General features: G+C 61.9%; 1 protein-coding gene across 1 annotated transcript; it reads left to right on the top strand.

The window, feature by feature from the left end:
* Window positions 1-7,268: 7,268 nt before the first annotated feature.
* PIGQ (phosphatidylinositol glycan anchor biosynthesis class Q) lies at window positions 7,269-13,338 on the top strand. The gene is given in 17 exon segments (XM_049767968.1): window positions 7,269-7,522; window positions 7,525-7,673; window positions 7,675-7,896; window positions 7,899-8,015; window positions 8,018-8,073; window positions 9,306-9,437; window positions 9,520-9,640; window positions 10,314-10,440; window positions 10,614-10,767; window positions 10,893-10,921; window positions 10,924-11,003; window positions 11,453-11,533; window positions 11,789-11,903; window positions 12,702-12,718; window positions 12,720-12,764; window positions 13,182-13,286; window positions 13,288-13,338. Coding segments are annotated over 17 exon segments (1,815 nt in total). The 5' UTR covers window positions 7,269-7,308.
* The last annotated feature ends 505 nt before the right edge of the window (window positions 13,339-13,843 follow it).

A 13,843-nucleotide genomic window follows, 5' to 3' on the forward strand; every position in this document is an offset into this window, starting at 1 on the left:
GGGAGGGGGTACAAGGGTGTGCTTGGTGCTGTCAGCGTCCTTGGGGTCAGCTTGGAGGAGCACCTGGGCAGGTAGGTAGGTGCCTCTGAAAGGGGGCACGGGAGGAGACCCACCTTCCAGGGCGTGGCTGGAGGGAGGAGGGTTTGATCTGGGAATGGCGTGTGGCTGGGAGGAGTGGGTGGGCGACCGACCTGGGAGGGGTCCCTGGGAGGGGTGGGTAGGTGGCTGAAAGAATGATCCTGGGCTGGGGTGGTGGGTGGCTGGGCGGGTCCGTGTCTGGGAAGGATCGAGGCTGGGAGGGTCCGTGAAGCACCAGGCACAGCTGTGTGACTCCCGGGGCCTGGTGATGGATGGGCAGCTCCCAGCACGGGCTCCCTGTGCCATCTGTGGGGGGCGGGCAGGGTGGGGAGGGGCCTGCCCCATCTGCAGCCCCTTCCTGGGGATTCTCAGTCCTCTGGAAGGTGACCCGCCTCCTCTGTGTCCTGGCCATGCCGCCCCATCCCTGCACCCTCTGGCCTTCCTGCATAATGGGGAGGGCACTGGCCATGGCCCATTAGCAACAAGCCGGGGAAATAGAAAGTGGGTGCATCTGCGTCTCCACAGGGGTCTGGGCCCTGCATTGGGCCATGACTATGACTGTGTCCAGCCGGCAAGAGGGAACTTGTCTGTCTGTCGCCCGCACACAGGCAGGGAGCCTGCCACCCAAGTGGTGGCCCAGATGGAGGGGGCCTCCCGGCCTCGAACACCGGCATGTGGGAGGAGGAGGGTCTTGGCTGACGTGGCCACTGACCCGCCTGGGGCCACCCAGATGGAGCCAGGCCGAGCAGGTGGCCAGACTGCACTGACTGTCCAACCGCCTGACTGCGCTCACCGAGCTCCTCTCAGGGGTCTTCAGTGCTAGGGAGCGAGACCCAAGCCCACAGCCACTTGGTCGGCTGCACATTTCCCTGAAGGGTCCCACGTCACAGGCTTTGAGCCATTCATGGAGGGACCTGGTGTCTGTGAGGAGAGACCCACAGAAGATGGACACAGAGTCCAGCTGGTGCCCCCCCACAGCCCCCGGAACATGGGCCCTGTGTGGGGTTAACGCTCAGGAGGCGGAACGTCCATGCTGACTTTTCAGATGAAATATTGGAAGGGGCTGATCCATCCCTGTGGATCTGGGGGGCTAGTCTATGCTCAGAGGGGTTGCTTGTAGGGGGTGTTTCAGGGATAGAACCAGCTCAGGGTGGATCTTGTCATTCCAGAGAGCACCTTAACATTAGCTCCGGCACCCCCATATAACCTTGGTGTGCTGATTCAGAAAGCGAACTCGGAAGGGGCCCAGTGCTGGTCCTCTGGAAGTGAGTACAGGGGAGTGGGAGTGAGGAGGGGACATGAGCTGTGCTGCAGGGACAGGGCAGGGTCACATGGAGGCTCTGGAGCTGGGCACTGACCCAAGTCCCCTGCAGGGCCCGAGCTGACGTTGGGTTGGCCATGTCCCGTGAGGCTGGTTCTTGCCACGTGGGCCCCAGTGCCCGGACACGCAAGCCTAAGAAGCCCCACTATATCCCACGGCCCTGGGGCAAACCCTACAACTACAAGTGCTTCCAGTGCCCTTTCACGTGTCTGGAGAAGTCTCACCTGTACAACCACATGAAGTACAGCCTGTGTAAGGATTCGCTCTCCCTGCTGCTGCACACACCCCAGCCCAGAGCACCGGGTCCAGCCCGGCCCCCAGGACCCCCTGCGGCTCTGTCCACATCCAACCTCAGCCCCGTCGGGACCCCTGAGGGGCCGCCAGGGACTTTGGCACCCTCCCCCAGGGACGCTCCACAGATGGGGCCTGGCTTGGGTGGGCTCCGGGCCAGGCCCTGGAAAAGGGGACTGGGTGGGGCCCCCCGGAGCATGTCCTCGGGGGATGTGGCATCTGCCAGTTCTGACCAAAGGGTCTCATGCTACCCCCCTGAGACCCAGAGCTTTCACCTGCCCCTGTTGGGCTTCAGCTACCCGCTGAGCCCTGCCCTTTTCTCCTGCCTGGGGCCCTCACTGGCGGCTGCCCACGTGCCCCTCTTGGCCTCAGCCGGGCCCCTTCTGCCTGTGACCTGCCCTGCCCCCCAGGCTCCTGGGCACACAGCCCCCGCGCCCCATCTCTACTGCCCTCTGCTCCTGGGGCTGCCAGCAGGAGGGGCTGCTCCCACACCATCTACTAAAGTTCCCCCAGCGATTTCTGCCCCTGGGCTGGCTGCATCCTGGCCCTGGGGCACACCTCCTGACTTGGGGCAGCTGGAGCAGATGGCTGCGAGGGATGTTAAGAGGGTGCTGCCCCCGGGAAGCAGACCAGAGCCCCTGGGTGCCCCCCACAGCATGGCCAAGTCCAGGTTGTGGAGCAGGTGGGTATGGGGCGACTTAAGGAGGAGGATGTGGGGGGGTTAAGGGGGCAGGAGGGCCTGAGCATGGAGTTGGGAGCACTGCGGGGGGTGCTGGGTGCTGGGAGGCCAGGCCCTTCCCCCCTGAATGTCTCTACCCCTCTGCTGTACAGCCCCACCCGGCAGCTTTCTCCTGAGGACCCGGAGCTGGAAGCCCCCAGAGCCCCCATGTCCCGGCAGCCCCTGGGGTGCCCTGAGCCCCCTGTGGACAAGGAGCTGGGCCGAGGTCTGGGTGACATCACACGGGTGCAGCTGCGTCTGGGGGTCTCAGCACCTCGGCCTCTGCAGGGCCAGCTTGGGAGGCTCCAGGGGGAACTGCTGGCCGTCCACCAGGCGCTAGAGTGGGCAGTGCGGCCGCCAGATCTGCCCCTGGACCTGTCTGTGAGGAGGGACCCAGTGAAGGTGCCTGAGAATGCCCCCCATGTCCTGGAGACGGCCCGTGCTGGCTGCAATGTTGACGCAGGGGTCCCCGGAGCTGCCCGGCCTTCGGGGCCCCGATGAGCATCTCTGCAGCTGCACCAAGTATGAGGTCGACCGCAGTGGCACTGCAGTGGGCACCCTGGAGGACCTGCCCCATTCTTGCAACAGCTGGGCCCCATGCATCAGCACTGGAGGCTCCTAGACTGAGGCAACCCCTGGCCAGCCCAGCCTCAGGTCTGAGCTCTGAGCTGGACCATTGGCACCCCAGCCTGAGGAGCCCTGCATGCCTGGGTGGAGTGGCTGACCATGAGGATATTAAAGTGTCTCCCTTCCTTCTCTGCTCTGTGCGTCTCTGTCTCTCTTGGACCTCTGGTGACTCCTCAGGCCCAGGGCAATGAAGGGGCAGGAAGGTGCCTTGTGCATTGGGAGGCCTGTGTGGTCAGGGCCTTGGGTAAGAGTGTTCCCTGGCCCCGCCCTATACCCCCTGAAGCCTGCGGGGGGGGGGGGGGAGGGGGCCCACCCGCCCTGTTGATAGGCATCGGCTGTCACAGGTGGTTGCCTGCTTGCTGGGCTGGGCTGGCCTTTCCCATGGGCAGCAGACCCTCGGCCCCAGCTAATGACCCCTGCAGCCAGCCCCACCTCCGAGCCCCCCCCCAAAAGCACCCTGGGGGTGCTCTGGCTGCTGGGCCTGGCCAGCCGGAGCAGGACTGGCTGAGACAAGGACTGGCTCTGGGCACTTCCCAACCTCCATCTAGCACCCCACGGGCGGCTGCACCTCGAGTGCTTGGTGCCTTGCAGGCAGTTGGCCAGGGACTGCCCAGCTTGGGACTGCGCAAGAGAATGTCCCCTACATTCCTGTACTTGGAGAGAGGCCCTTCTGTGGAGGGCAGGGAGGGGAGCATCATCTGAGTCCTAGCCCTGGGGAAAGAGGTGTCTAGTCTGTCTGAAAACTACAAGGGCATCTGGGACAGCATCCAGCCAGGGGACCCAGGCCTTGGTGAAGAGCAGGAAGTGGACTGGACACAAAGCAGCCTGGGCCTCACCTCTGGGGGTGCCTGGCTGTTCCTCATGTTCTTTTTTTTGGGGGGGGGTTGGTTTTTGAGTCATACCCAGCTGCACTCAGGGGTTACTCCTGGCTTTGCGCTCAGAAGTTGCTCCTGGCAGGCTCAGGGGACCATATGGGATGCCGGGATTCGAACCACTGTCTGAATCAGCTGCATGCAAGGCAAATGCCTCACAGCTGTGCCATCTTTTCAGCCCCTGTTCCCCTGGTTTCTTTCTTTTTTTTTTTTTTTTTTTTTGGTTTTTGGGCCACACCTGGCGGTGCTCAGGGATTACTCCTGGCTGTCTGCTCAGAAATAGCTCCTGGCAGGCACGGGGGGGCCATATGGGGCACCAGGATTTGAACCAACCACCTTTGGTCCTGAATCGGCTGCTTGCAAGGCAAACGCCGCTGTGCTATCTCTTCGGGCCCTCCCCTGGTTTCTGACAACAACATCTATGGGGCAGCTCAGGTTGGAACTTCTCAGATGGGCGAAGAGCCCTGGAGGACCCCAATGTCAGAGAGGCTTAAAAAAAAGGTCAGAGGCTGCAGGAGGTGCTAAATGAGCCAGGGCTCTGGAGGCTGAGCCCTACATGGGAGGAGGCTGTGTGGAGTCCCCAGATCATCTGGCGGGCTATATGTGGAACTCGAATCCCTCGGACACCTGAGCTGGAGTGTTCAGCCAGGTCTGCCCTGGGGGTCTCAGTTGCTGCTGCTTTTTTTTTTTGCAACCCAACTGCTCCAGGAGGGTCTCCCCAGCCCTGGCTGCCCCAATCAGCTGCCCAGCTGCCCCACCTCAAGCTGGCTCAGGCTGGCCTACCCAGGAAGTCCCGGTGGCTGTTTGGGCGGATCCTCATACTGGCATACTGGCAGGAGCTGCTAGGGGGGTGGGGTTTCTACCCCTCTCCCCCCGCAGCCCGCGCTGCTCCCTGGACAAGCTGCTCTTCTTCATAGTAGAAACCCCTGTGTCAACATGCTGGACCTCAGAGGATGTGCCATGCGCCAGCTGCCTTGCCAGGCGCCAGTGCTGGGGCTCTTCGTGCCAGAGGGAGGATGTGGCAGTGACAGTTGCAGGGCATCATAGTGGTTAGCAACCTCGTCCATGGGGCTGTCCATGCTCTGGAGCACAGCACCAGTCTCCCCAAGACTGCTGGGTGACTATGGGCAGTTGCCTGGCACTCTGTGGGCTGGCTGTGGGTGCTACCGGATGCATCCTGGTGGCAGACTATTCAGTCCATGGCTTCATTCTGGGCCCTGGCCTGCAGCCACGGGCTCCCATCTCTGTGACAAGACGCCCATGGGCCCTGACTGCAGCCTGGCTCTGAGTGAGGAGTTTGGGGATGTTTGTTATTACCTGCCAGCTCCTGGGTGCCCTGGGCTCCCTGAAGGGTCATTCTTTTGGCAGCTCCACAGGCCTATGCACCCATACAAACGGTGGCAGCATTGTAGCTAACAAGCTCTGCCACCAAGTGACCCTATTTCCCCACACTGGGTCACCCATCTGCCTGCTGTCCCAGCCTCTGGGACAGCCCTTGCAGGTGGCCTTGGAGCTCCATGACCAGCTTCCGGTGGCTGATGCCAGGAGTGGCTTCACCGAAGTCTTCCAGGAGCACCTAGGGCCACCTGGCTTGAAGTCTTGGGGTCCCAAGACCCTGATGTTGTGTCAGGGTGACCTGACCTTCCTTTGGGGCGCTGAGTCCTCTACACTATGCATCCAGCTCAAGGTGCCCAGCCCAAGGTGCCTGGGCTCTGTGCCAAGCTCATTTAGACTCTGTAGGCTTAGGGTTGGGGCTAGAGCCTGCCAGCCAGGCCCCTGGGGCCCCAGCCTGGCCCCTAATCAGACCAGGCAGGCAGGAGGGTGTGGCTGGGCGTGGTGGGGCCTGGCAAAGCCCTCCATGTCCCCTTCAACAAGGCACCCACACTCCAGCCTCCTGTGGCGCCTCTGGGTGACTGAGGTAAGGGGAGATGAAGGGGGTGGTCGGTGTGGGGCAGTGCCCATCCACCCTTGCCTACCAGGGCTCCTTCTGTCCCTGTGAGGATGGGTGGGGACAGCTTGTGGCGGGGCTCAGTGAGTTCTGGAGGTTCAGAATTATAGGGCCTGGGGTGGGCACCAATGCTGACCAGTGCCCTTGGATCGCCCCACTCTGGGGGGGGGTGTTTGTCAATAAACAGACGTGCTTCATGTTGCTGGTGTAAGGTTCCCTTGCAGAAACCAGGTGAGGGGGGACAGGGGTGCGGGGGACAGACAAGGAGAGGTTGGGAATAGGGATGTGGGAGCTAGATATGTGGGGGCACAGAGGAGGAGACAGTAGGGACTAGGTGATGGGGGACAGATTCAGGAGATGCTGGGGACGAGGTGTGGGGGACAGGGGACACGGGGCCAGGCCAAGCCACTGGAAGCGGAACGTTGCATCGGCGGAACTTCGGGCGCGGCGGCCTAGGGCAGCCGGGACGCCTTGGGGGCCGGACCGTTGCGCGGCAACGTCGGGTGGGCGGAAGCGGCGGCGGCGGGACTTGGGGCTGCGCGCCCGAGCCACTGGTGAGCACCGGGCCGGCCGCGCTCTTCCTCCCCGGGGCGCCCCGAGTGTGTCGGAGGCGAGGCGCGCGCGGGGAGCGTATCCCCGAACCTCGAACCCGAACCCCGCGCCCAGGCCCGTCCCTGTCCCCGCGGCAGCCGCTTTCAAGCCGCCATCGATCGGCCGCGCTTTCATCCCCGCGCTGCGGGGCCGGCCTCGCTCCCGCCGCGCTCAACTTTGTAGATGCGGCGCTCCCCGCACCCCGCTCTGTGCACCCCAACCTCGCACCCCGCCCAGTGCCATCCAGCTGACATCCCGGCCTTTTCTTTGCATGCACCAAAAGCCTTCTGCACCCCCCTGCGCCAGCCTGAGCGCATGGCCCGAAACCCCAAAGTCTGGCCAGGACACTGGGGACCCCTCCCAGTGCAGATCTCAGGGGTCCCTTTCCGAGTCCCCCAACTCGTTTCATCCCCCAGGGCCCTCAGCTTGGTTTAGGGGCCGCCAAGCTTCTGCAGAGCTGAGGGCCTGGCTGGATTCCTAGTCCGTCCCTAGGCCTCCCTCTTCACCAGTTTAGCGTGCATTGGGCTTGGTGAGGGTTGGAACGTGCCTGCCTTGGCTGCGAGCTTGACTCGCTCCCCAGAACATCACATGCGCCTCTCTGGTTCAGGTTGCTGAGAACAGATGAAAGGACAGTTGAGCCGCAGGCAGCTGTGCTGGTGCTGCCGGCCTTCCCTGCTACTGCTCAGAAGCGGGAGAGGGAGGGAACTACCTGCAGTGGTGGGGGAGGCAGCCCCGCCTCGTGTGCGCTGGTGTGCTGGTGGGGCTGGTGTGCACTCCTGGGCCACGTGGCTACGACATCCACGGGGCTCAGGCCGTGTGGGTACGTCCATGGGGGTTGTATGTGCGCCCCAGATGTGTGGGTATGTCCATCAGGACTGACACATCCATCCTGCAGCGGTTGAGCTGGCCCCTCTTTTGCAGTTCCCACAGCATGGTGCTCAAGGCCTTCTTCCCCACCTGCTGCGCATCTGTGGACAGTGGCCTGCTAGTGGGGCGCTGGGTGCCGGAGCAGAGCAGCGCCGTGGTGCTGGCAGTGGTGCATTTCCCCTTCATCCCAGCGCAGGTGAAAGAGCTCCTCGCCAGGTGCAGCAGGCTAGCCAGCTGGGTGTAGCTGTGCTGGGCACCTGGTGGCCACCGCCGGCAGGAGTCTGAGTGAGGAGCCTTGGCCGCTTTCTGGAGGGCATGGGCACCATCTTCTCCCATGAGCCCTGGCTCCAGCTATGCCGGGGAGAGGGGCAGCAAGTCCTGGAGCTGCAAGGCCACTGGCTGGCAGGTGACTGCCTCCCTCCAAATGTCCCGCTGAGGACAAGGTCCTGCTGGTCTTCATGACCAGCGCAAAGTGCTGCAAGCGCAGCTACACCCACCCACGGCCCTGGCCCCACCAGGAGTCAGGAGATGCCCTGCCAGCACTGAGGGCCTGGCTGCTATCTTTGACACGGTGGCACGAAGTTTACACTGCTCTTCCAGAGTGACTGCTTTGATGAGGTTCCTGTGCGGCTGAGCCACTGGCAGTCAGACGGCGTGGAGGGCAGCATCCTGGTGGAGCTGGCCAAGCAGGCCTCAGGGCCTTTGTGACCTGCTCGTGGCCTGTCTGCCTCTCACTCCTGTCCACGATCAGCTCCTGCAGGTAGGGGTTGCGGCAACCAAGGGGGTAGTGGAGCATTGACTGAGCATTGCTCCCCCACCTGTAATCATGCCACTCCCGGGGCCTGTCCCTGTCCTGCATCAACCTGATTCTCACAGTTGGGTCTCCCAGTTGAGAGCTTGGGCACCCACTGAAGCGGACCATCTGGTCCTGCCTGCTCCAGGGCTCTGGAGCTCAGCAGCCTCCATGCACAGGAGCCTCAAAGGCAAGCTTCGGGGTCTCCCCACCCCCCTTGCAGCAAAAGTGAGGGTCAGCCTGGGCATGGCCCAGTGAGCAGATATTCAGGCCTATGCCCTCAATGTCACCTTGGAGGCAGCATCTTGCTGTCCTCAGAATCTACTCTTGGCTCTGAACTCAGGCATGAGAGGAATGTATGGAGAGATGGGTCAAAGCCTGGTTGCAGAGCAAGGCAAGCATCCTCTCTGATACCCTGTGGCTCAGCCCAGCCCTTTATTTGGGGGGGGGGTCACACCCAGCAGTGCTTAGGGGTACTCCAGGCTCTATGCTCAGAAATCACTTCTGGCAGGCTCGGGGACCATATGGGATGCTGGGGATTCGAACCACCATCCTTCTGCATGCCAAGGCAAATGCCTTGCCTCCATGCTATCTCCTCTGGCCCATGCTCAGCCCTTTTGAGCTTGTTCTTTGGCCTTATCTGGCATGTGTGGGTACTGCTCCTGGTGTCCCACTGTGGTGGGTTTGGAACTTGGATCTCTTTCCTGTGGGGCCCGGCATTCCTCTCTGCATGTCCCCCCCATGTCTGCTTTCCTGGCTCTGCCGGCCTCTGTAGCCTGTGGAGCACATGTGGGTCATTGGCTGCTGAAGGGACCAGCTTTGAGGTCTCCCCAGAAGATGCCATATGGCAACGGTTTTGTGGTGGGTGGGTTCTCGTTGGGCCATAGACTTTGGGGCCAGAGAGAGGACAGGTTGAGCTGGGCATAGGCTCAAACCCCTGTGTCTCCTGGTCTCCCAGCACTGAGCTGGGAGTGGCTCTTGAGTATCCCTATCTGGGCATGTTCACTGTGCCAACTCTTGGCCCTCTGCCTGTGCCCTCTGAGGCAAGAGGAGCATCTGTCCTGTGATTCCTGCCCACATGGGTATAGCCTGGCACTCAGCTTTGGTGGGAGGTTGTGCTCTAGCCACGGGGTCCTGAATGCAAAGGCCTCCCCTGTCCCTGTCAACTTCGTATCTGCTACCTCCTCCACGATGCACAGGTTGCTCCAGTCGTGGCCTCTGACCTTCATCTGGAGCAAACTGTCCACGTGTGAGCAGCTCAGGCACCGCCTGGACCACCTCAAGCTGGTCTTCAGCACCCAGAAGGCCAAGGATCCTGCACAGCTGATGAGGTATGGGCCAGCCTAGCTCCCTTTGCCATGACTACCGGTGGTCCGGCCAGGCACCCTCATGTTCACTGGGCGCTCCTTTCAGGAAGGCCAACACGTTCATGTCCCTGCTCCTCGACCTGGCCCTTGGCTTTGCCTTGCTCTTCTGGCTGCACAGGAAGGACCACATCGGGCAGCTGGCTGATGCCCTCGTCCCTGTGGCCGAAGTGAGTGATGGGCCCGAGGCAGCTCCCCAACTGGGCCCTCTAGCCCACGGTCTTGTCTGAGTGGGCAGCCCAGCCCCTGCTTGCTTTCCTGGCTTTCCCAGGTGCTGGCCCCATTAGGGCAGCCTTCCTGTGTACCTTGCAGCAGCTGCATAGGGCCCGCTTTCCTGCTCCTGCGCTGGCCCCTCTATAGACTCCCAGCCCCTGTCACTGGTGTTAGACACTTGTTTTGTGGCTCAGGGCTGCTCTTTAGGACTTGGTGATCTGCTTGGCTATAGAACCTCACCCCACCTCAGCAACAACATGGGCATGGTGGCTTTTTGGGAGGGCCATACCTGGTGGTGCTTAGGGTTTATTCCTGGTTTCTGTGCTTAGAAATCACTCCTAGTGGTGCTCTGGGGGATCCTATGGGCTTCTGAGGAATCAAACTCAAGTCGGCCACATGCAAGGCACATGCCCTCCCCACTGTTCTGTCACTCGGACATGCCCAGCGTCTCAGAGTGGACCTGCCTTGTATGCAGGAGCCTGGCCCTGAGGGACCTGGAGAGACGGGGTTGTGGAAAGGGTTGCACTTGTTCCAGGAGTGACTCCCATCAGAAATACAAGCCCAGGTGGTCCTGAGCCCCAGTGCCCCTGCAGCAGCTAGGGCGGCTGTGGGACCCTCCTATGCTTGCAGCATGTGTCGGAAGAGCTACAGCGCCTGCTGCAGTGGCTGATGGGAGCTCCCGCCGGGCTGAAGATGAACCGGGCACTAGACCAGGTCCTGGGCCGATTCTTCCTGTATCACATTCACCTGTGGATCAGTGAGTGCTGCCCCACTCATGTGGTCTGTCCTGCCCTACAGCCGCAGCCCAGCATGTGGCCAGCTAACCCCTAACCTGGCAGTCTAAGTTTTCGGAGGCATCGGGCCATGTTTGTGAGCAGGTCGGGGTCAGGATCCCATGGAAGCCACGTTCAGGCTGACTTGTTCCACCAGGCTACATCCACCTCATGTCTCCCTTCATCGAGTGCATCCTGTGGCACGTGGGCCTGTCGGCCTGTCTGGGACTGACTGTGGTCCTGTCCATCCTGTCGGACATCCTGGCGCTCCTCACCTTCCATATCTACTGCTTCTACGTCTATGGAGCCAGGTGTGGGGTCCCTGTGGGTATGGTTGTTGTCTGGGTGGTTAGGGTTAGGTCAGGGTCAGGGTTAAAGTGCTGGTGCAGATTAGGTCAGGGTCAGGGTGCCTGTTTGCTCCCTGTGTCCTGCACAGGCTCTACTGCCTGAAGATTTATGGGCTGTCCTCCTCTGGCGTCTGTTCCGGGGGAAGAAGTGGAATGTGCTGCGTCAGCGAGTTGACTCCTGCTCCTACAACCTGGACCAGGTGACAGGGTGCTAGGGGCCATCTGGGTGGGCCAAGACACCGGGTGCCAGGAATGGGGGGGATCTGAGCCAAGTGACCAGGTGCTGGAGGGGATCTGGGCCAGGTGACCAGGTGCTGAGGAGGGTGGAATCTGGGTCGACTAGGTGACCAGGTGTCAGGGAGGATCTGGGTGGGGCCAAATGACTGGGTGCTGGGCGCATGGAGGCTGAGCTAGGTGATCAGTTGTTAGGGTGCCTAGGGCCACAATCCTCCTTGCTGTGGCCCTGCTGGGCTGCAGGGGCCAGCTTGGCTCTCTTCCTGGGGCCCCTGGAGAGGAGCCTGGCAGGAAGCACCAGGCAATGGCATTCAGATGACCCGGGAAGAATCCCCGTTGGTTTCAGGCACAGAGGCGACCCAGGGTGGTATCTGTAGGCGGGGCTGTTCTGATGCTGCTACCCACCTTCCCCCAGCTGTTCATTGGGACGTTGCTGTTCACCATCCTGGTCTTCCTGCTGCCCACCACAGCCCTCTACTACCTGGTCTTCACCTTGGTGAGCTATTGCTGTGCCTGGACCTGGAGGTAGATGGGACCCTTTCTAGGCTGGTTGGGGCCTGGTGGCTAGGCCAAGAGCACTTCACTTGAGCTGCCTGTGTGTGTGTGTGGTGTGTGTGTGTGTGGGGAGGTGAACTGCATCTTCCTCTCTATGGGCCTAGCCCTGGGTTCCCACTGTGACCTGGGGCCATATGCTTCTCTGCTGGTGGGGCCATGGCCACGGTCCCAATGCTGAACACTGTCTGGACTGCAGCTCCGGCTCCTGGTGGTCACCGTGCAGGGCCTCATCCACCTGCTCGTGGACCTCATCAACTCGGTGCCGTTGTTTGCACTGGGCCTTCGACTCTGCCGGCCCTACAGGCTTGCAGGTAGGTGGAGGAGTCTGTGGCCTTGAAGCTGTGATGCACTGTGTGTGTGTGGAGGGAGGGAGGTAAAGAGGGAGGTCAGACTCTTGCAGGCAGAAGGCCGCTGGCTCAGTGTGCTCCTGGGACTCGTCTCCCTGTGTAGGCAGAGCCTGCTGCACCCTCAGCCCAGCTGGTAACAGGCATGCCCATAGCCCCTTCCATTCCAGTCATCTTGGACTAGACCGATGCCCCAGGTGCAGATGTGGACCCTGTATGTTCAGTCTAGAGGTGCTGAAAGTCGGAGGGAGCGTAGCGAGTTCCAAGCGCTGCCCCTGCCCCACCCCCATCTAGCAGCTGTCCAGGGGCCCCCAAAGGGACCAGCATTGTGAGGAAGCAGCCGGGAGCCCCAAGACCAGGCCTGCAGTTGGCATCTTCTAGACCCAGGCCGGGACCCACCCACCCCATCTCTGGCTGCCAGGCCCAGCACTGCGCCTTCTTCTCTTCCACATGAAAGGCCGCCCCACTCCCGACCTCGCTCCTCCTCACTAAGCTTGCCCTGGGCCTTTCATCAATTGATAATTAGCTCCTGCTTTTTTCCCAAGCACTTTCTGTCTTGGGAATCCCCAGGCTCGGTTAGGGAGCCTGAACTGCAGGCTGGTGTGTGGGCTCCGGGGTGGTGCCCGAGAAGTCACGGGACTAATGCAGCAGGAACACGGCCTGTGCCGGCTGGGGAGAGGCTGCAGCAGGCAGGGGGAGCCTGGACAGGTGGGGGCGTGAGACAGCAGAGCCTGTTCCTCATGCTGTCTCCTGGCTCCTCACAAGCCGGCGTGAAGTTCCGGGGTCCTGGAGCGTGAGGCTGGAAGGCCCCTCCGCCTCCTCATGCAGGTGAGGACCCTGGGCCACAGGGCAAGGGGCAAGTGCAGGGTGTAGACCTGAGATGCAGAGCACCCTTCCCTGTCTGCGCAGAACCCTCCAGCAAGGAGGGGGACCTCGTGCTAGATCAGGAGCCCTCGTTTCAGACAGAACAGCTCACTGGTCTGGTGGAGCCGTGTCTGCCCTAAACGGCCCCAGCACCATACCCAGGATGAGGGGGGACGGCCAGGGCAGGTGTGGTTGTCCCCATGGGTGGAGGTGAGAGGTCAGGTGTCAGCAGCTGGGCCCCTGGAAGCCAGGAGAGTAAGCAGACCCACTGAAGGAGTGCCATGCGCAGGCCTCAGGTGCCACCTCCTGCAGCCGGGCCACATGCCTGCCAGGCTTCGTCCCCCCAGCTGGTCCCTCCATTCTCTGCACCTGTAATTCCAGATCAACCCCCTGGCCTACAGCCATGTGATTCGCACCTACCGCCTCCCCAGCTTGGGTTGCCCTCCTCAGCACTCCTGGGGTTCCTTGTGCAGCAAACTGTTTCTTCGGGGAGCTCATCTACCCTTGGAGACAGTGAGGGGGGAGCAAGCAGGACTGAAAAACTCCCAGACCCCACATGCTGTCTACCCTACTGCCCCACTGGGGCTGGCGTCTGGGGCCCACCCAGTGCTCTGCTGGGCCTGGGGGCCTTACATCACTCCCTGGAGTCGACTCTGGGATTGCCTAGAGCCCAGCATTCCCCTGCAGGAGCAGGTCTGTGGGATTGCACTTCGCACCTGAAAGCAGGGCAGGGGCTATTCCAGCAGACTGCCTACTTCTGCCTCCCGCTCTTTGTCAGCCCACTTTCCTCAGCCACAATAAAGCTCCTGAGTGTTCAGCCAGTGATCCCAGCTCTGCTTGCTGCCACCCCTGGTTCCTCCTGTCCTGTCTCATCTGAGGCAGCTCGAATGCAGCTGGGGCCTGTATTGTGGGCCCTTGCCATTTGCCAGGACGAGGGGGCAGAGCTGGCTCTGAAGAGGCTCTCGGGACAGCACACTGTGTTCCCCCGTACCCCACCACTCTGCAGCACCTCAGCCTCAGACGACCTCTGTCCTGTAACAGAG

The sequence above is a fragment of the Suncus etruscus genome, chromosome 2 (assembly GCF_024139225.1).
Source record: "Suncus etruscus isolate mSunEtr1 chromosome 2, mSunEtr1.pri.cur, whole genome shotgun sequence".
NCBI lineage: Eukaryota > Metazoa > Chordata > Mammalia > Eulipotyphla > Soricidae > Suncus > Suncus etruscus.